We start from the raw sequence: 19,912 nt of genomic DNA on the forward strand, positions 1-19,912 counted from the left end.
AATCAATGCTAGCTTTCACTAAAACCTTGAACATGATTGAATAAAGTAATTATCATTCAGCAGAAAATGATGAAGTTGTAGACAGCATGAACCTTATTAAAGGAGGATTTTGAGTCACAATGGCTTAATTTAGCTAACAGCCCAGCCTCAGCCCAAGCGACATACTACTCTTGCTGCCTAGAATTGTTTTATGATTGAAAAACAACAACAACAACAATCACGAGGGTGGGGGAAGGTGGAGGTGAGGGGAAAGTGGGGGGTGTGTTTATTATTATTTTTATAGTGCTGGATTACTAAAAAGTACTTGTCACATTAAGAAAGAGAAGCCATAATTCACATTAAAACAAAGAAAAAAAAACCCAAACTCGAAACAGATAAGTGACTAAAGATTATCATGACATTTTTGATACAGCCAATAGCAACAACAGGCTCCTCGTGCTATAGGAAATAAAGTGAGCATCTCCAAAGTCTTTGTAACAATAACCTATTAAGATATTGCAAATCGAATGTTAAACTCTTGAAAGTATGACTTCAAACATGATTTGTATTTTTTATTGATTTACAGCAGTTTCAATAACAGAACATATGCCGCACGTTGCGCAGTCCTTCAAATACTTCATTTTTCTGGAGTGCCATGTATTCAATCTCCTGCCTTGGTTTATGAAAACAATCTACCAGAAAGTGTTCTAATATTCATTCCAAGGTCCTTTTCTCCTAGTTTCTTTACGCTCTTATCTATTCTCACTTATGATTTAAATGTTTCTAAGGCTTTAAAAACCAAATTATTCTATTTCAGCCAGATTTGAATACTATTGTTGAAAAAATCATTTCAGGTAGCATAAGGGAAATAATCCATCTCTGGAAAATGTAATCAACAGTTAGTGTGCAACATAATGTAAACTGATTATGGAAAGAGGCTCCATTTAGCTTTTTCCAATGTATTTTTGAAAAACAAGGTTAACTAGCAATATTTAGATGAGAGTAGCCCAGCAGGATATGGTGACTCTTAAGAACCTACAGTAATTCTATTGGATTCAATTAGGTTGAAAAAATTAAAGGTCTGTAATCCTGCTAATATTACTGTACACCCTTAGGGAAGTCACTTCCTCCCCCAACTCCATTTTGGTTGATGCATTCTGCATTTAGTTTATTCTGAACAACAATTTGTCAGATTAAAGCGGCATTCCCAATTGGGTAGCAAAAAAAAAAAAAAAAAAAAAAAAACCCAACCTTTGATTCATTTATTATTTTGGAATATATGCGGGGTATTTTCCTCCAATGTACGCCTCCCATGTGCCTACATTTTCTAAAGCATCAGGAAGGTGATCTACCATCACCTGTCTCATTAATAAATTAGTAGGTGAAACAAAAATAAATTCCTAAGTTTGAACAAGTATTGACTGGATGGTAGTAAGAGTTATGGGGTTTTTCCAGCACACGTCTCCTCTGAATGAATCCTGTCTCCTCTGAATGTCCCGTCTCCTGCTATTTAAGTAAAGGCATTTTCTTATTTATTAGCTTCTATTTCATCCACAAAGCACTTAAGTATCAGAGCTGCTTGGCAAAGCAACATGAGAGTGCTGTACAAAAACAGCTCGATAGAATCAAGATATTGTTTTTATTTAGGTAGTAACGTACATTAAAAGTATGATATTGACTGTTTAGCCTAAGTGCCCTAACAGCAGGAAATTAGTCATTTCTGACCTTTTATGGTTATTTCCCACTGCAGGACCAACCCGGGACGTTCGTTAATAACGTCTCATTTTCTTCTTTCTGCTCAGGTGTGAAGCTAACAGTACCAAGGTAGTCCACGGGACGGGGGTCTTGCTGTCTTTATTTCTGACACTTCATTTTCTGCAACGGTCAGAAGTTGATATAGTTTGGATTAAAACAAAACCAAAACCAAAAAAACTCCCCAGTAACCGTGCAAAGTAGTTGTCAATATATTCTCAAGAGATCCAAAGTAAGTTTTTTTTTTAACCCTTAGCACACATATAGAGTAACAAAAGCATCTATGTGGCAACAGTACATAATCTACCACCATATAATATATACATTTCAGTGGATCTGACTTCTGATAAAATGATTTCTAAACTTCTGGGGAAAGAAGATATGTTCGTGGGAACATTCTAAAACAACCCTATTTCTGTGCGTGCAAATGTGTGTATTTTTTTTCCCTAACAGACCAATTCTGTGTTTTGTTCCTGGTTTGGCTGCCTGCACCATTTGCAGAACTGTAGAGGACCCAGTAAGTGGATGGCGAAGAAGCTGCATATTATTATTACAGCTGCTGTTTTTCTAACTGCTCAAAGCACTGAGAGAATACAAAGTTTTGTTAACTAAGAGTCTCCCCCTTCCCACCTTGCGAACCCAGAAGAAGCCCTGAAAGCCCAAATACTTGTAAAATAAAATTTACTTGAAGCAAGTCAACACTTTGTATTTTTGTCCCAAGATCTGTTGCTCTCCCAGCTTTCCCTATTGAAGGTTTCCTATTAATCGGGCTCTCGGTCCAATAGTGGGTTCTCTGCCTCTGGCCTTCCCCTGTCTACCATAGCTGTGATGGTTAAAAGCTTCTCCGGTTTGTCACAGAGTTTAATATGCACCCTACATAATTATGCAGGATTCACTGTGCTATCAAACTGCAATTCAAATTAGTTCAGGATTAAAGGCACAGAACAGTACTGCTTCCTTAATTGCATTGTACTGTGCTGATCACATTCAAATACCCATTACTCATTCCCTCTGTGGAGCAATAAGTCAGGGGGATTAATATTCAGGCAGGTGACAGGGCCAAGCCATTAAAAGGCAGTTATGCAGAAAGCATGGCTGGTTTTATTCACGTTAATGAAATCAGTGAAATGAAACTGTAATAGATTTATCAAAGCTCAGATGGATTTGCTGTAAATCAGTTTGATTCAAGCAATCAAACTGGACAATAGAGATAGTTTTCAGCTCTAGCAATGGGTGTCAGAAAGCAGCATGTGAAAAGTGCTGATATTCTTCATGTATGGATTTGATATCCACCCCATGCACAGGCCTATTCCCAAACCACTGCTGCTAATTTTTTTGTCTTTTGAACTAGGTGCCAGTGGCTGATAAAACATACAGCATATCATCTTAATACAGCACTTACACTGTTTTTATTCCTCATTTTTAAGTCCCCCAGAACATCAATTCTTTCCAATTGCTGGCCAAGAAAAAAGGAAAGTTCGATAGGGCACGCATTAGCATCGCTGCCCCTCCGCTGCCCAGAAGAAGGAGGCCAGCCCTGGCCAGGGCACCTCCTCACAACTGACTCCAGTAGGATCTCCTACACTGATGCTGGCAGGGGGGCGGGGGACGAGGGTGGCGAGCAGACCACAGTCTCAAAGAGTGATGGACGAGGGGCAGGAGGAGCTCTAAGAAGCTGAGAATTTACTTTTGTTCTGGGCCTAATGAAATAATTTGGTATCCATTAGAGGGCAGCATTAGAACAAAAACTGAGCACAGCAGGGGAGGTGTCCCCCTGAAGATAGACAAGTAAGTACCTTTGCGGAGGTAAACTTTTTCGACGCGGTAATATTTTCCAAGGGTAAAGCCAATGAATGGAGAAAGCTAAGGAATGGAAAAGATAGGAACAAATACTACTGTCTGAGGAAAATGACACCGAATAGCGTATGCTAATTTAGCTTTAGGGAGATTTTTCAGTCCACACGTTCACTCCCTCTACATTTCACCCTTTTTAGGGTTCAAGTAGAAATACTTTGGTCTTGAGCTTAATGATCTCATGAGGGTTTTGAGGACGGTGTTTCTCAACAGAATTGCAATAAATTGTGAAACGGTGATCAGGTTTTTGTTTTCTTAAAAAGCGCATCATGGATTGTAGGTTGTACTAAAACTACTCTAATTGGTCTAATTTTTATTTATTAGAAACAAATTGTTCAAGAACTAAAGCCGGTTTTTAATGATCCAAAACAGAAATAAATGTTCTAGTCTATTAGCGTCCTATATGGAATAAATCAATATTAAAGCTAATTAACCCTTTTCAAAGGCATTTTGTCCCAGGTTTTTATTTAATGGTTCAGTGCTGCTTAAAGCATGGATCAAGCTGGATAAGCTCCATTTAAAAAAAGGCCCATTTTGAAAACAGTTTAGCAGCTCACTATGACGAATATATTTATCAGGATAAACTTGACTTTTTCAACTGTCTAAATAACTGACTGGAGTTCCTTAAAAGATCTGGTAATAAAATAGAGATTAAGGACAACAGACAAACCTGTCCATTTAGCAATGGTCTAACATGATAGTAACTGACTCGGTTTATTGCTTTTTAAAAATATTTATCTTTAGAAATATTCTCAATCTTTAGCTGTTCCTAAGGGCAGGGGGGAGGAAGTCTCCAATTCAGATGTTTCATTCCAGGCCATATGTGAAATGCAAATCTATGATTTGTCCTTTTTGGAAGAAGCCATGATTTTTTTAATAGTGTTCAAACACATAGTGCAAAGCACACACCTTTCAGGACATAAATGACTACTTTGACATATGAAACCCAATGAAAATTATATACATTATTTAAGGATTTTGGCACTCTTCCCCTTTTGTTATACTAGCAAATCACAGAGTGTACTTTAATATCAAGCTATTTTTTTAGTTATAAGATAGATGATATATTTTGTACATGAATTAAATTCTTCACGGTGCCAGAGGAATTAATTTGTGATGTTATGAAAATTTGATTAGCCCGCTGTAAAATCAGAATTGTTTACCACAAGTGTCTAGATTCTGACTCTTACAGTCTTTCCAAACAAATAATGAAATGAACTGGGATGGGCGGGGGGGAGGCAGGGTAATTTATGAAAACATGGTACACCATAATTTTGCCATTTTTCTGCAATAAGGATGGCAAATGATTCATGGGATAAAATGAAATATTTCTCACTGTCATTTCAATGGATCTAAGATTTACAGCTTCTTAACTTGGATAGGAAAAACTCAAGATGCATAAAAATGAATTGTAAATCCATTAATGGTGAGGATGAAAAACAACAAGAAAAAATTCTTTTAGGAAAAGAAGAGCAAAGCTACCAGGCCACAAATGAAAAGGAAGCAGCAGCAGCTGTTTACTCTTAAGACCCTTGAAGGAAGAAGGTAGTGAAGAGGGAATGCTTGCTCAGAAGAGGGCACTGAGGTCAGGTTCAAGAAAAGTGCTACGTTGATCAAGCTCATTACGTTTAGATCACTTAGACAAACAGAGGCAGGTAGCCTTTAAAGCAAAATCAGATATGCCGGGGTTGAATTTTTTAAAGATTATGAAAAAGACCCAGTTTTAGAAGGTTAAAACGAGTAAAGAAAGCCTGGGACTATGAAAAAGGAGCTTCCCGATTCAAGACTCTCCCCAACCCAAACTGGTTTTTTACAGGCACTAGGGCCCAAAAACAGGAGAACATTTTTTTACACCTCCCCGCTCCTTGAGACAAGGAAAGCTAGCAGCAGCAATGAAGAAGTGAACCTGGGCTCAACAGGAGCTGCTGTACCTGGAAAATGAGACCAGAGACACTTGGCTTAAGATGTCCAATAACGGGCTTGAAGGGCTCAGAAGCTGGTGAAACCAGTTGTGGCAAGTGCCACGCTCTAATAATAGCCACGGTGGGTACAACGACACTGGAGCCTCCCGTCTCTTCACTGAAACCATGACAGGATACACACCTTAACTCCGACGCGAATACGGGGAACTCACAGGGTAACCTATCCATGGTAGGGTTTACTGAACAATGCAATTCAATGCCAAATGTGGAGAAGGAACATGGCCCTGATCATTTTGCTAAAGCGGTATTTTGCTTAGATCAAATGAATCTTAGGATTCTCAATCAGGGATTTAACGAAATGCGAAGGTAGTTCTTGACTTTTTGCCAAGGGTCCAAAACCTTCTAAGCACAGGACCTTACAGGACTATCTTGGGTGTCCTCATAGCTCACACAGCTCACGTTCTGTGTGTGCATTTCACAAGTTTGGTAGTTAGACGCCTCAAATACAAAATATGGGCACAAAACCCTCATCAACACCATCTCCTATACAGAAATTTTCTCATTATAAGGGTGCCACATCAATTTGAAACTTAGGTTTCCTTCCTAAGTCAAATGGCATCAGGTGAAATCCGACACCGGTGATAATGCAGTGTTGCCAAAGACTGCAAATACGGATGTTAGTATCTATTTCCCTTTCTTTGATTTACCATCAATTTTATACATTTTGAAAACTGGGAGCCATGTATTTCGACAAATTTTATGTTGACAAATTTTAAAGTGCTATAAAATTCGAAAAGCTAGATCCCTGGGCGATGTTTTGAGCTGCAGTATATTTCTTTCCAGGCACTGAACAAACAGTTCATTGTTACAAGTCTGTCCGGGAGCCATCGCTTTGGGGTATTCTATACAATTTCAAAGAACCTTCAGAAACTCACACATGCCTTTGAGCATGTGAAACCAGGAGGCCGCACATCTAAACCACAAATGGGGAATATGCTCCATATACATGTGTAAATTAAAACCTATAAAAAAACATGGGCATTATAAAATTTGTGTTAAAACTGATAACAGCTTTGCTGATTTACTGACAATGAAAATATATAGCATTTTTTCTGTCAGAGCATTTATCAACACTTGGCAACCCTGCACTAACTTGACATGTAAGATGATCAAAATGGATTATGTAATCTTTCCCATTCATTTCTATTGATTTTAGTTATGATAAAATTCATCAGAGTGCCTGGGAACGCTCAGGCTGAAAAGCTCTGGTTGACCAAGGGGGGAAGAAAAAGGAAAGAAAAAAAAAAAAAAGAATTCAACAGAGTTGTAACAGGATGAATATAATTTTAGAATAGGACTGCACAAATACAGAAGTCGTGCCCTAAAGGCTCCAGCAACAAATTAATACAAATAATTCTGGCAGTCTCATAAAATTACATCTGTCTACGCAGAGATTCACTTTTGAGATAAAATTACAAAATTACAAGCCAGAAGAATTCATGGGTAAGGGCCATTAAAAAATAGTTTGTGGAAATATTATCAAACTTTTTTTAAATTTCAACAGTAATCAAAGTTACTTCCCTGACTGTAAGTAACATAAAAATGCCAGCAACTGGACCATTTTAATCAGTTTTATTGATTCGTGCTTTCAGTTCTTATTCAGTTAAAAACAAGGCACATTAAATACATCTTCTTATTGCTCTATAAATGCATGCAGCTCATTCTGTATATCAAAAGTAATAAATAATGGTGATAAAACACCAAGACAGTTATAAAAATGACAATCCAGCCTCAAACACAGTATTTAACAGTTCCATCTAGAACAATAACCCAACACAATACATGAAAGCACCACATATGAAGGCATGCAGTGTGCATATCCACTCCAACACGGCTTGGACTGGATAGTCTTCCAAAACACAGTAGGGCTTTTTTATTCCCTGAAAAGGGCTGACATAATGCAAAACAGTGCAAGTTAGAGCATCACTGACTTCGATATTATTACATTCATATGCCCAAAATCTTTACGATTGCATAAAAAAGGAAATAAGATCAATGATCGTCCTTACAGTATGTTCAGTAAAAGTCACAATGAAATTTTTGTTGTTGTACAAAAGACTAAGTTACATAAAAAGCTAAAAACTAAAGCAGAATAGGGAGCATGCATTTAATAGTAGAAATCCTAAAGTTACACTTAGTATAAATTGATTGAAAGCAAGAATATTGCAAACAGCATGAGGGCTTTGAGGCAGACAACCTTGGCTTAAGCAATAATCCAGCATTGTCACTATTGTTAGGACCGTGGTATGGGGCTATTTAAAGGAGCATCCAGCTCTTCACCACAGATGGGGGTTCCTTCACCTGAATCCCCTTAAAGGCTCTTGAAATAAATCACCGGATGATAAAGACAATCTCTGCACCCCTCAGCCCCATCCACACAGAATCATCTAGTATCACATTTGTACAAAAAGAAAAGAAAAATTATCTCCTGCTTGGAATAGGTTTTGAAGGGGCTAATCCCTCCATTTCCTTTCCCCTTTTCTGAAATCAGGTACAGAAGCTGTGCAGGTTTAATTAAGAACTCACACAAAAATGCGGGGGTGCTTTATTCACAGTAGACTTGGAACCAGCTCACTTCCAAGATCAGTCTCTGGGATTGGTGAAGGAGCGTATGTTTTAGAATTAGCAGATTTTCAGCAAAAGCAGAGACGCTCAAAGGAAGCAAAGTGCGCTTTTCTTTGTCCTTAAAGGAACTTCACTCATGGCAAAGCGTGTACAAACCAGGCCTGTTGTACAAATACAGCTCTGCCCAGACCAGTCAGCCTATAAAGCCGGTCCCCACTGTAATGGGTTCAGGGTTCAGGGAGGGCACAAGTTCTCGCTATCTTGATCTAACTAGAAAGAGAGAAAGAGAGAGAGCACAAAGGTAGTGTATTGTGGTACGTCATCTGCGGTGTTTTAAAGGACAGCTTTTCTATCAAGGGTCACCGGGTTCTAAAGAGCGAAACTTATCATCTTGATAGAAAAACACTAAATTACAAAGCCACATGCTTCCAATATATTTTTTTTAAAGGCAGTGTAAAATGTTCACCTTTGAAAGAAAAACGTTCACAGTGATACCTGGGAGCATCCCTTGCTCCATTTTAGGTTTTCCTTTGGGAAGTGGCAAGTCTAAACTTCATTTAAAAACAAGTGAATGTTTTGAAGTGGGGTGGGGGTTTAGGTGGTGAGTGAACCTCCAGTGTTTACATTATGACATCCAGGCTCATATCCCACTTGAATGAGGCAGAAAGATATTCTACAATGTTCACATAAATAGAAATAACAGCACAAAAGTGTTTTATGTACCAGTTAAAAAAAAAACAACTAAGATCTCAAGTCTGTGCAATTAAAGCCTGCCATTAAATACAGGCTTATATCTCCTATTACATACACAACCTGATCTTAGAAAATAAAAAAGCAGGTAGTTAACCTCACAAGAGGAAGCACAGTGGATAAATATTCAGGTGATTGGTTAAAATGCTAGTGAAGTATTGCAAAAGCGTACCAAATTGGCCCTTTAAATTCAATGTATTATTTGTTAAATTCAATCAGATTTATTTTTGTTTTGTTTTGTGTCCCTGTGTGTGTGTGGTGGGAGAAGGGTCTGTGTGTGGGTGAGTGTTGCGCGTGATTTTCTTTCTTTTCTTTTTCTCTGTGGTTGAGAACTTTTCCACAGAGTCGAGAAGGAGAAAGGCTTTAAGCAACCCAAATGACCTTGACTACTGCAGCATTGTGCCTTTTTACAAATAATTATAATTAAAGTTAACTAAAGGTTACTTCGATCCTCTTTTACTCTCTGTTTGAAATTACTCCCCCAAAATGATGCAATAAACTAAGCCAAAGAGGCCATGTTTGACAAAAGCACATGGGCCACAGTTTAGGATTTGGGGATTGAAAATCGTGCCATCGCATGTGGATACACACACACAGGTTTTTAATCCTTAACTTTATTACTACTGTGAGGATTTGAGAAATTTAGTCTCATCCCATCACATCCAACTTGCCACTTAAACGCTGGTTTTAAAATATGAAAAGCAAGGATCTTCCTGGCAACTATAATAGTCAAAGAAAAACCAGCAGTGACTGGGAAAAAAACCGAATTGCTGAGATGAAACTATCAGTGTAACTTCCAGCAAATGTCAACGCTATCCTTATCTTACACCTGTGATTCTGGAAGCGTTCAGAGTTTCTCTTTGAGACTCGCTCCTGTAACCAGATCTAAACTTTGTCTTCGCTCTCTGGTTTTGCCAGTCATACCCTAGACATAAAACTGCCCGGTATTGTTTGGATGGGGAAGGCAATCCATCTCAGGGAAGAAGGATCCGAGAGGTCTCCAGAAATGCTATCATTTCTATAGGTCACTCCCTGCTCAGTTTCTGTTAGGAGCAAATCCTATCTACAATCTTAATGTCCAGAGCTTTGTGCACGTTACAAGAAATTTTTCCAGCCTCTTTTCAATTTCGGCCAAAATGCTCTGTCCCTAGGAGTGATTCAGAATAAATGAAGAGACACACAAAAAGGGAGTGTGTCCAGTCTAACAGGTTACAAAATGGATGCAAAGCATTAAATCAGTGCGCATTGAAAGTGAGAAAAAAGATAAAATACACTCTTTAGAAGCTAGATTGAATGGCAAATACAAATAAAGGGTATACATCAACGTCCTAAAGCTTTGGAATGTTTCCCAGTGTTAACAAAGGCAGCCATCCATGGCCACTGTTTGGGAGTGGTGTAAGTCATCTCTGGTTGTTACATGATGATTTGTTGTTCCTATGTCTGTTGGCCGTGGACTTACTGCCCAGACTCACAGTCCTCCACAACTTCGGTCCACTGGAATGGGGACTCTTCTGTCGAGGTTCTCTTCCGCAGTTTTCATCAGTATCGCGAGCCGGCTTCCAGACACCCTTCCTTTCTGAATAGCACTCATCAGCTTCAAGAGAAAATAGGCAACAAGAGTCAGAAGGCAGGCGTGCTTCCTCCCTTCTTCACTGCATTTTAATGGTTACCTCTGCAGCAGGCAGATGCGATTAAGTGCTCCATCAAAAACCATAGCAGGTATTACAGCGCCAATAAGAATACAATTTTTGAACATTTCACAAAGGAGGAAAGGGGCGGGTATTTCAGGGCTGCCAAAACTATACCTACCTAGCAAATCAGCCTGCTTTTTAAATGCAAATCGAATGCATCATTTTTTGCCCCTTTCACGTGCTCAAGACACATATTTTTTTGAGCAACTCAAATACTGGAACTTTAATTTCATTTAAAAATCTGAAAAAGGAATCTCAGGGATTGAACAAAGACAAACTGTGACCTATATTTAACTACTCTTTTTTAGTGTTACTGTACTTGACAACTTCAAGTCCCTTAAATCCAAATTCCTTAAAGACTTTTTAAAGTAATTTACATTTAAGTCCTTGAAATGGACCCAGAGATCTACCTTAAGAATTAAAAGCACTCCACAGCCCAGATTTTAGTTAATTCATTTTTATCCAATGGATAAAATCAGAATTAGTCTTGAAATTACATGCAGACAGCGGGCAAAGGCCTTTAATCTGGAAGGCACTTTGCAATTATGAGCATGGGGATTTTTTTTTTTCTTTCTCAAGTTGATGTGGTTTTAACTATTTGCTTTTCTTGATCTCACTTCCCCAATCTTTTGTATTTATTTATTCGAAAAAGAACTGACTTAGCCATTCATCAGGAAAAATTCTCAAAATATTTTTAGGGTTATACTCTTTAGCCTACAGAGATACATTTCTTAAAAATGGCTCTGAATAAGAGTCAGAGGCATCTGCCAAGGGGCTGGATCAGAATTTCATGACCTTATTAAAAGCTGTTTCACAAGCCATTGCTTATTAGAGATGGACTCCTACATGCAGAGCGTCATTAGAGCCCAAACCTAAAAATAAGGTCATGTAACCATGCAACATCTGTAGTGATCCTTCCATGATGATTAGTGAAAAAAAAAAAAAAAACAGATCTATACTCAAAAAGGTGCTTAGTGGGATAAACATGGGCTCTTTATGTTCAGAAAAGAAAAATATTTTATTCAAAAGAAAAACCCAACCCTGAAAAACATACATCTGACAAATGGTATAACATAAAGAATGCTGACATCTAAAGACAGAACAATTTATTGTTTATTGTTATGTCTATGGTTCCATGAAGACCTTCTAAGTTTATTGGAGCTAACAAAACTGATAGAGCTAGAGTTTTTTCTTGATCCATAAACATTATATGATGTACCAACCTTTAAAAATTCAGTTTTCTTTAAACATTTACAAGTATCTTGAAACCACATTATGAGAAAAAAAACACAACAACAACAACAACATTTGGGTGTGAATATACTTCATGAGAAATATGGTCAGCATTTTTTAAGTTGAAAATTACACTGTGTATTTGTCCTTAGTAGAAGCATGAATAGTCTCTTTCATTTAGAAGTGGACAAGAAATAATTATTTAAAAACTCTACAAGGAAACCTGCAGATGGTTTAAATTATTTTCTATGTGTTTAATTCTATTGCACTCAAGAAAATTACTTAAAATCCAAACCACATAGCATATCCATAAAATTAGATTCTTATTGTTTCTAAAACTCCAGATCTTTCAACCCTAAATGCTGTTGTTTATTTACAACATGCATGAAATGAAGTCTAAGCTATTTCTTTGAAGAAAAGTTTTCTAAAATTCTGAGACAAACAATAAAATATTCTCGAGAAAAAGCTAGACCAAAAAAAAAAAAAAATGTATTAAATGGTTTCTAATTCCCCAGCATATATTTTAAACACCATTTCAAATGTGCACTTAAACAGTAAGCTAAAGAACTAAACATTCTTTTTTGTAATGCTGGACACAACCTGTGAAAATTTTCTGCATTTAGATTCAACAATGCTCTTATCTAGAGCTCATCTCCAGAGAGACAATTACCATTTCCTTTGCCTTGATATTGTTTGTTTAACTTGACACAGTGAAGAAAGGGCTGACATTGACCAAAATCCCCAGCATTAATTTATTTCATGTTCAGCATTCATCATTGCCAGGGTGCAAGCAAGACCTGGCATTCATTTGAAATACCTGCCCAAGAAGCACTGTGGAAAAAACCTGGCCGCTTGGAAACCAATACATTCTTCATATGATCAGAGTCCTATGGATGGCTGCAAATAACGCATGGGTTTATTAAATTTCCTTCTTTTAAGGAACTTTTAAGGAATGATGTGCAGATTCCAGTTGGAAGTTAGAATAACAGAATTTACTCCCTTCACGGTTACGATGAAACAACTGAGCCTTGGGAAAGTGGAACAATGGAAATAGAAATGCTTGAATTATAGGGTCTTGACCCCAAAATACAGGTTCCTTTCTTTTGCTTTTCAGGTTCTTTATGATGTAAGAATATTATAATTACATTTCAGGGTCTCTAGTAAATACCCTCAAATCAATACAACTAGGATTTTTTTTTAACTTCATAAAAAAAAATTACTTTCCACATTAGAAATATGGGTGTGCATCTTTTGAAGCAGAGAAAGCATAGTCTGTCAGTGGTAGTCCATGGCCTATTTCTCTAAAAAGCATACTTCTTATTCAGCCCTTTAAGCCATAATTAACTTGGATTTCATCTAAATTGCCCAACACAACAGAATGTCTTAGGAGAAAAAAAAAAAAAAAAAACAAGAAAGAAAGAAAGAAAGAGAAAAGAACATGCACCATGCAGAGCCTGATCCCTTGAGGGCAGACAGAGGCAACCCTTGCTGGCTTCAAGCCTTCTTTTTTTCAGAATGTAGTGACAACCATGTGGACTTAAGAATCCATTCTCGAACAGTCATTCACAACCAAAAGATAAAAAGCAAATACACTTGTTTCCCCTCACCACAGCTCACCTGCAAAAACTCATTGAGTTCAACCTGTCCATTTTTGTTCAAATCTACTTCATTCAGAATTTCATGTAGTGTATTCTCATCCATTTGGACGTTGATACTCTAAATAAAAGGAAAGCACAAAATAATAAGGTTTAATTAAAAATGATGCATACCCTTTTATTAATGCTACCAACCTTTCAAAAATTACAGGAGAAAGTTACTTATAGAAAGCATTAGATACAGAAAAATGATCTAATCGAGTTTTTATGTTTTTCTGCTAGCAAAGATATTGAACCAAAAAAAGATTACCTCTAATACACGCTGAACATCAACAATGGTAATAAAGCCCTTTTGGTCTGCATCAAACTTATGAAATCTCTTCTTGTACCTGGAACACAACATTGAACATTGGAAAAATATACCTACGTAGGTCAAGTCAAAACAGAGAAATATGGAAACTTATTAGAAGTACCTGTCAATGTCGGAAGGTAGGAGGCTAATTTCAGAGTGATCTGTTAACTGTTCTGATCGAGATTTATAGCCCATTTCATAATACAGAAACTTCCTGGCTGTTTCAAGTTCCTCCTAAAACACAGGCATACACAAAGTTCAAAGATTTATGGAAAGAATTATTGATTTTTTTTCTTTTTTTTTTCCTTTCTCACTTTTATGACCAGCACAATTTTTTATTTCTTCCAGTTTTAGTGAAGTATAATTTATATTCAATAAAATGCACCTATTTTAGATACACAGTTTGATGTATACTCTACCACGATCAAGATAACAGAACATTTCTATCACCCTAAGAAGCTTCCTCGGGCCCTTTACAGTTGATCTGCTAGCCTCAGGCCATCACTGATCTGCTTTTTGTCTCCAGAGTGTTTTTGCCTTTTCTCGAGTTTCACATAAAAGAGTCCATACAGTATGTAGTGTTTGTGTCTGACTGCTTTCACACAGCACAATAATTCTGAGATTCACTCACGTTGTCGCCTGTTTTAATATTTCGTTTCTTTTTCCCGCAGAATATTCTCACCCAGTATAGTCTAACCAAATCTAGAAAACCCAAACCTTGTGGTTTGGTGACAAAGCAATTAAAGGCGGCACACACAGTCATTGACAGACATCATGGGATTAGCTACTCTGAAGCTTTGTCCCAAGGATGCTGAGAGTTGGGTGGAAGTTACAGAGTCACGAGAAGAAACAAGCTTTCTGAACAGTTACTCTGACACTTGCCACTGTCCACAAGCCTCAGCAGACAGTAACTATTGTTGAGAACATTGTCTTTCTTAGTTTTTCATGGCACTCTCCTGCTGGCTTACAGCTTACAAACCGTCTTTTTCTTTCCTTTCCCTTTTTGGAATTTTGTACTACATTTGCCCACCTTCTGTCTTCTGGTTCTGTTCTTATTTGCCACAATATTTTAAAGCTCAACGGTAGTTAAATAATCCCATCTGCAAATTCTCTGAGTACCCAAAGATATCATTTTTCTGGGCTGGCATATAAACTCATTTAGAGCAGCCTCCTATTTGAATATCTATTTCCTCTTACCAATATTTATTTTGCTCTTTTCACACTGAAAACTGTTCTCCTTGACAAAAAAGAAGGAAGGAAATTTGGTATTAAACTCTGAGTTGAATTGTTCTCCTTGTTCTCCAGCATTCAAGAATATGGTGCCAGTCACTTTAAGCAATGATCTAGGTTAAGCCTTACATGTATTCTTTTTTATTTTTTTTAAATTTATTTTTGGTGTCCTTAGCATTTTTTCCCTCAATGTTTAGTCAACTCCTGACACTATTCTATTCCTACATCCACATTAGTCCAGGATACCCTTTCATTGTGGAGCACTTGTCTTCCATCTCTTTTAAATGTGGTGTTTATCAGCTGGCTTTGTTCTGAGTCACAGTCCTGTTTCTTCACTTGCTGCCCCTTTTTCCTCCTCATAAGAATCAATTTGGAAAAAATTTCTTTTGGTGAGCCCCTCTCAATTGACTTAAGTGGTCTTCTCTTTAAAGTCTCTCAAGGAAATGTGTGTTTTATCTGAAGGTATAATGCTATGTTTACCTGAAGGTAAAACGCTATGGCAGCATTTTCCAACATGCATCCTGAGTAGTATTGGTCTCCCTCCCTCCAGGCCTTCCAAAGAGTGAGAGGTGGGTCCGTCTCTGAATAAGTTCCCTTTTGGAAACTGACAATGCACATAGGCATTCGAAAGGCATCAAATCATCTGTGCTAAAGAAAATGCTTTCGTTTGTTGAACTCAGAATTTCCCAAATTCTTCTGTTCATGTAGTCGTCTTTTGATTTACACCTTGCGGAACACAATTTGGCAATGTCCCATTCTCTAAATGTCCTCACCAACTCCTCTATCAATCCCCAGTTCCCCTAGACAATGTCTTCTTCCCTAATCAGTTCTTCCAGTGCGGTTGGATTCGATCTTGAGTGGCTGTTCTCTAAATCTTTCTCTCAATTTTGAAAAGAGACATACATTTCTGAGGTATATATTGGTTGTAACCACTCAATTAGATTTCAAGATCCTTGAAACTATGAGCTATTTATTATTCCCCTAAAATATTTGGTATAACGCTCAGTATACAAGTCGCTCATTAAGTATTGACTGGTAAAAACAACCACAATTCATCTACAGAGAGTTATTTATCACTTTGTTCTGCTTTCACTTTTGCAGGTTAAATAATCCCAATGCTTTTAACCTTTTCTCAGAAGTCCAGATATCTAACCTTTAATTCTTTTTTTCCTTCTCCTTTGTTCTCTCTAGACTGTCCACAGGTCTCATTAATACTCCTACAGCTCAGATACTAGATAATAACTTAAGGTCTTTTATTTCTCTTACTTTGTTGAGGGGGATGGGAGAGTATTTCTGAGCACACGAATCTACTCATAAAACTTGAACTGAATGAAGTTAAATCGAGTTTCCTCAGGAGGGCCAAACACAGCCAGTTTACAGAATTTTCTTCTTCCTTCCTACCTCCTACAGCCTGAATTCCTGGCACCAGCTATCTTCCTGCATATTCAAATCTTTCCAACCATAATTTTTACAGGAACACATTATCTCCAATCTTTCTATATGGTAAAAAAAAAAAAAAAATGATTGGCATTAGCAAAGGAGCAAGTTTCAGTCTTGGGTTGTCTCTGTATGCGGCTTTTGTCCATGAAATCAAAACTCAACACTGGAAGAGCTACAGCCAGTCCTGCCAAAGCAGAGGCAACAGGGCAAGGTGGGGAAAGCGCATGCCCTGAAATCAGAGTACCTGGTTTCGGTCCCCGTTCCACAGTTTACTAAGTGTATGAACTCTGACTGGACTTACTCCCTGAGCCTGTGTTCTCAACTATAAAATGGGGGTAAAGGTTACTCCTGACAGACTTGTGGTCAGGTTAAAGACCTCTTCAGCCAGTGACTTCTGCTATCAGTACACTACAAACATCGCATTAAAATTACTACAGGAAAAAATTTTAAAATGTAGGGCCATGGTTTCACCCCTTGAGACCCTGAATCTGATAGTCTAAAGTCACGCCTCAAAATCTGTTCCTTTCCCTACATTTCCAAGTGACTCTGATATGTAACCACCTTTGGGAATCTATACCAGAATGAGAATGTTTTAAGGACAGGATCTATGCCCAATCCTTCCTTACACCTTCCACACAGGACACAGATGCGCAGTTATGTCCATTCATCATGGACAGTTATTTATTTAGGGCCTATCATGGCTGGCACTGAGGTTACAGAAACAAAGCATATCAGGTCCTCTCCTTCGGAAAGCTTATTTCCTGGATTAGAGGCAGATGACAAATAAGCAAACAACTAAATACATGGTATATCAAACGGGAATAGATGCCAAAGAGAAAAATGAGGTAGGGGGAGGGTTAGGAAGTGAAGGGATAGGCCCTGAGGGCATCTAGGAATGACCATTCAGGCAGAGGAACCAGCAGGGCTTAAATAAGGAAGAGAAACTCAACTTGTGGGGAGTGAATGAATGGGAAGTCCAGAGGGATCAGAAGGGTGGTGGCCAGATCAGAGAGACCTTGTAAACCACTGTCATGACTTTGGCCTTACACAGAGTAAAACAGAGGGTGTTTCGGAAAAGTAATTGCTAATTATCAGTCCTCATCTTACTACTCTACCAGCATCATTTGATACAGTAGATGACTTTCCTCTTCTTGAAATATTTTCTTCCTCTCCTTCTGGGACACAACTCTCTCTTCAGTCTTTTCACACTTTCTCCAACCTCGTTAGCTATCACTTTGCCTTCCTCAGTGAGTCTTCCTTACCTACCCAACTTTTAAACTCTGGAGAGCTCCAGGGCTGTGTTTGAACAACTTGCTGTTATCTAACTACACAAACTCCCTATATGATGAGCTCATCCAGCATGATGGCTTAAATACCAACTCAAATTTACATCTTTTCTTCAGACCTCCCCTCTGAACTTCATTTGGACTGACATATCCAATGATCTGGCTTATGTTTTAATAGCATCACGTAAGAACACTGCCTGGTGGGAGGGAAGCTTTTATAATAAACCATGGAAGAAATGCTGGTAGCTGGAAACAGGGTGATACTAAGAAGGGGTTGAATTCAAGCCATTATTTGAAGATAAATATGATACAGTTTGCTGATGGATTCAGATCAAGGATGATATTAAGATTTATGCCTAAGGAACCAAAAGGTGGAATAGCTATTTTTGACATGGAGAGGTTAGTAGTTGTAGTAGTAGTAGTGAGTGCTGGTGGTGGTGATGGTGGTGGTGGTTCAGATCCAAAACAGATGGTGCTATGGACTGAACTGCTCCCCACAAAATCCGTATGTTGAAGCCCTAACCCCCAGTGTGATGGTATTTAGAGACGGGGCTTTGGCGAGGTCATTAGGTTTAGATGAGTCTTGAGAATGGGATCCCCCTTCCTCCCTCTCTCTCCTCCATGTGAGCACACAGCAAGAAGGCAGCTCTCTGAAAGCCAGGAGGAGCCCTCTTACCAGAACCCAACCATGCTGGCACCCTCATCTCAGACTTCTAGCCTCCAGAATTGAGAGAAACAAAGGCCTGCTATTTAAGCCACCTAGACTGTGGTATTCTGTAACAGTAGCCCAAGTAGATTAAGACAGAGAGGATTCCAGAAAGTAGTTTAAGAAGGAGGGAGGAGTCAACTATGTCAACGCCACTAAGTGCGTGAGTAAAAGGAGGACCAAGAACCGACAAGTGTATTAAGCAACATGGAAGCCACTGGTGAGCATGATCAGAGCTACTATAGCAAAGTGGCAAAAACAAGCTTCAGTGGAATGGGTTCAAGAAAGAGTGGGGGATGGGGCGCCTGGGTGGCTCAGTCATTAAGCATCTGCCTTCGGCTCAGGTTATGATCTGGGGGTCCTGGGATCGAGTGCCACATCAGGCTCCCCACTCCACAGGAAGCCTGCTTCTCCCTCTCCCACTCCCCCTGCTTGTGTTCCCTCTCTCACTGTGTCTCTCTCTCTCTCTCTCTCTCTGTCAAATAAATAAAATCTTAAAAAAAAAACTTTTAAAAAAGAAAGACGGGGGGATGAGGAACAGAACCAATGTGCACAGAAAGTATTTATCCTATAAACACACAAAAATGTCTCTGCATATTATAACAGTTTGATTTAATTAAAAATCATGAAAATCTTCTGTTTATTACAACAAGCCCAGAGCTGTAAATGTGGGCATCCGAGCATCATTGGCTTTTTTTTTAATTTGGATATAAATATAAAATTCCAAATGACACAAACCAATAAGCATTTAGTGGTCAGGCAATAAAACCACTATTTCCTACCAAAGGCAAATTTGCACAAGTGTGAATTTCACTAGAGAGTACATTCAAAAAGTGTTTTCAATGAAAACCAGAAAAGGTTCTACCCACAATCATTATTATCCTACTTTTTCAGGAAATATGACCACAAATTTAAGAGTATTTTTCTATAAGGTATTTTCCAGAAACAACCAACACATTTTGAAACTGGAATATCTTTCCAGTTTCCTAAGACCTAGCAATATTAAACACACACACCCGCCACACAGAAACTGGCAAGAAATCGAAAGTTCCCATTGAAAACTATGCTAGCCTCTACCAACAGACCAAGACATGACATGTTTATAATAGGAACTGTGCTTTCAAAGACTTCTATATAATACCTCTTTTTTATAATCATCCCAATTCAGTTCTCTGCCCATCAGTTCAACAATTCTGGGTAGGGCTTCCTCTGCTGCCTGGACATTTAGGAAGGCCAGGCGAGTCCGCCGTGAAATCATATCCACTGCTGTGCAGGCATACTCCTTAATCCCATATTTCACCTGAGTTGACATTAAAACAAAATTATTAGTGTGGACCTTTTTTTTTTTTTTAAGAAGAAATAACACTTCACTTAAAAAAAATTCACACTTAGGGAAAGTGACATTGTTCTTTATACACTCTTGTTTTCTAGTAGGCATGAGACAAATAATGATACCATACAATTCCCCATCCGTCTGCCAAAGAAGGTTTGTAAATT

The 19,912-nt window shown here is 38.2% G+C and overlaps 1 protein-coding gene across 6 annotated transcripts in view; it reads right to left on the reverse strand.

Moving 5' to 3' along the window:
• Nucleotides 1–7,124: 7,124 nt before the first annotated feature.
• The window catches only part of GPD2 (glycerol-3-phosphate dehydrogenase 2), a 212,275-nt gene continuing 199,487 nt past the window's right edge, over nucleotides 7,125–19,912 (reverse strand). For all 6 annotated transcript variants that reach the window (XM_073883937.1, XM_073883944.1, XM_073883931.1 and 3 more), the window contains exons 13-17: nucleotides 19,557–19,715; nucleotides 13,875–13,987; nucleotides 13,712–13,790; nucleotides 13,424–13,522; nucleotides 7,125–10,476 (exon numbers count right to left, since the gene is read on the reverse strand). In XM_073883937.1, coding sequence (XP_073740038.1) covers nucleotides 10,351–10,476; nucleotides 13,424–13,522; nucleotides 13,712–13,790; nucleotides 13,875–13,987; nucleotides 19,557–19,715 — 576 coding nt within the window. In that variant the 3' untranslated portion in view covers nucleotides 7,125–10,350. The remainder of the gene's footprint in view (nucleotides 10,477–13,423; nucleotides 13,523–13,711; nucleotides 13,791–13,874; nucleotides 13,988–19,556; nucleotides 19,716–19,912) is intronic.

The sequence above is a fragment of the Callorhinus ursinus genome, unplaced genomic scaffold (assembly GCF_003265705.2).
Source record: "Callorhinus ursinus isolate GAN/ISIS: 27379988/994484 unplaced genomic scaffold, GSC_fseal_2.0 scaffold2, whole genome shotgun sequence".
Classification (NCBI taxonomy): domain Eukaryota; kingdom Metazoa; phylum Chordata; class Mammalia; order Carnivora; family Otariidae; genus Callorhinus; species Callorhinus ursinus.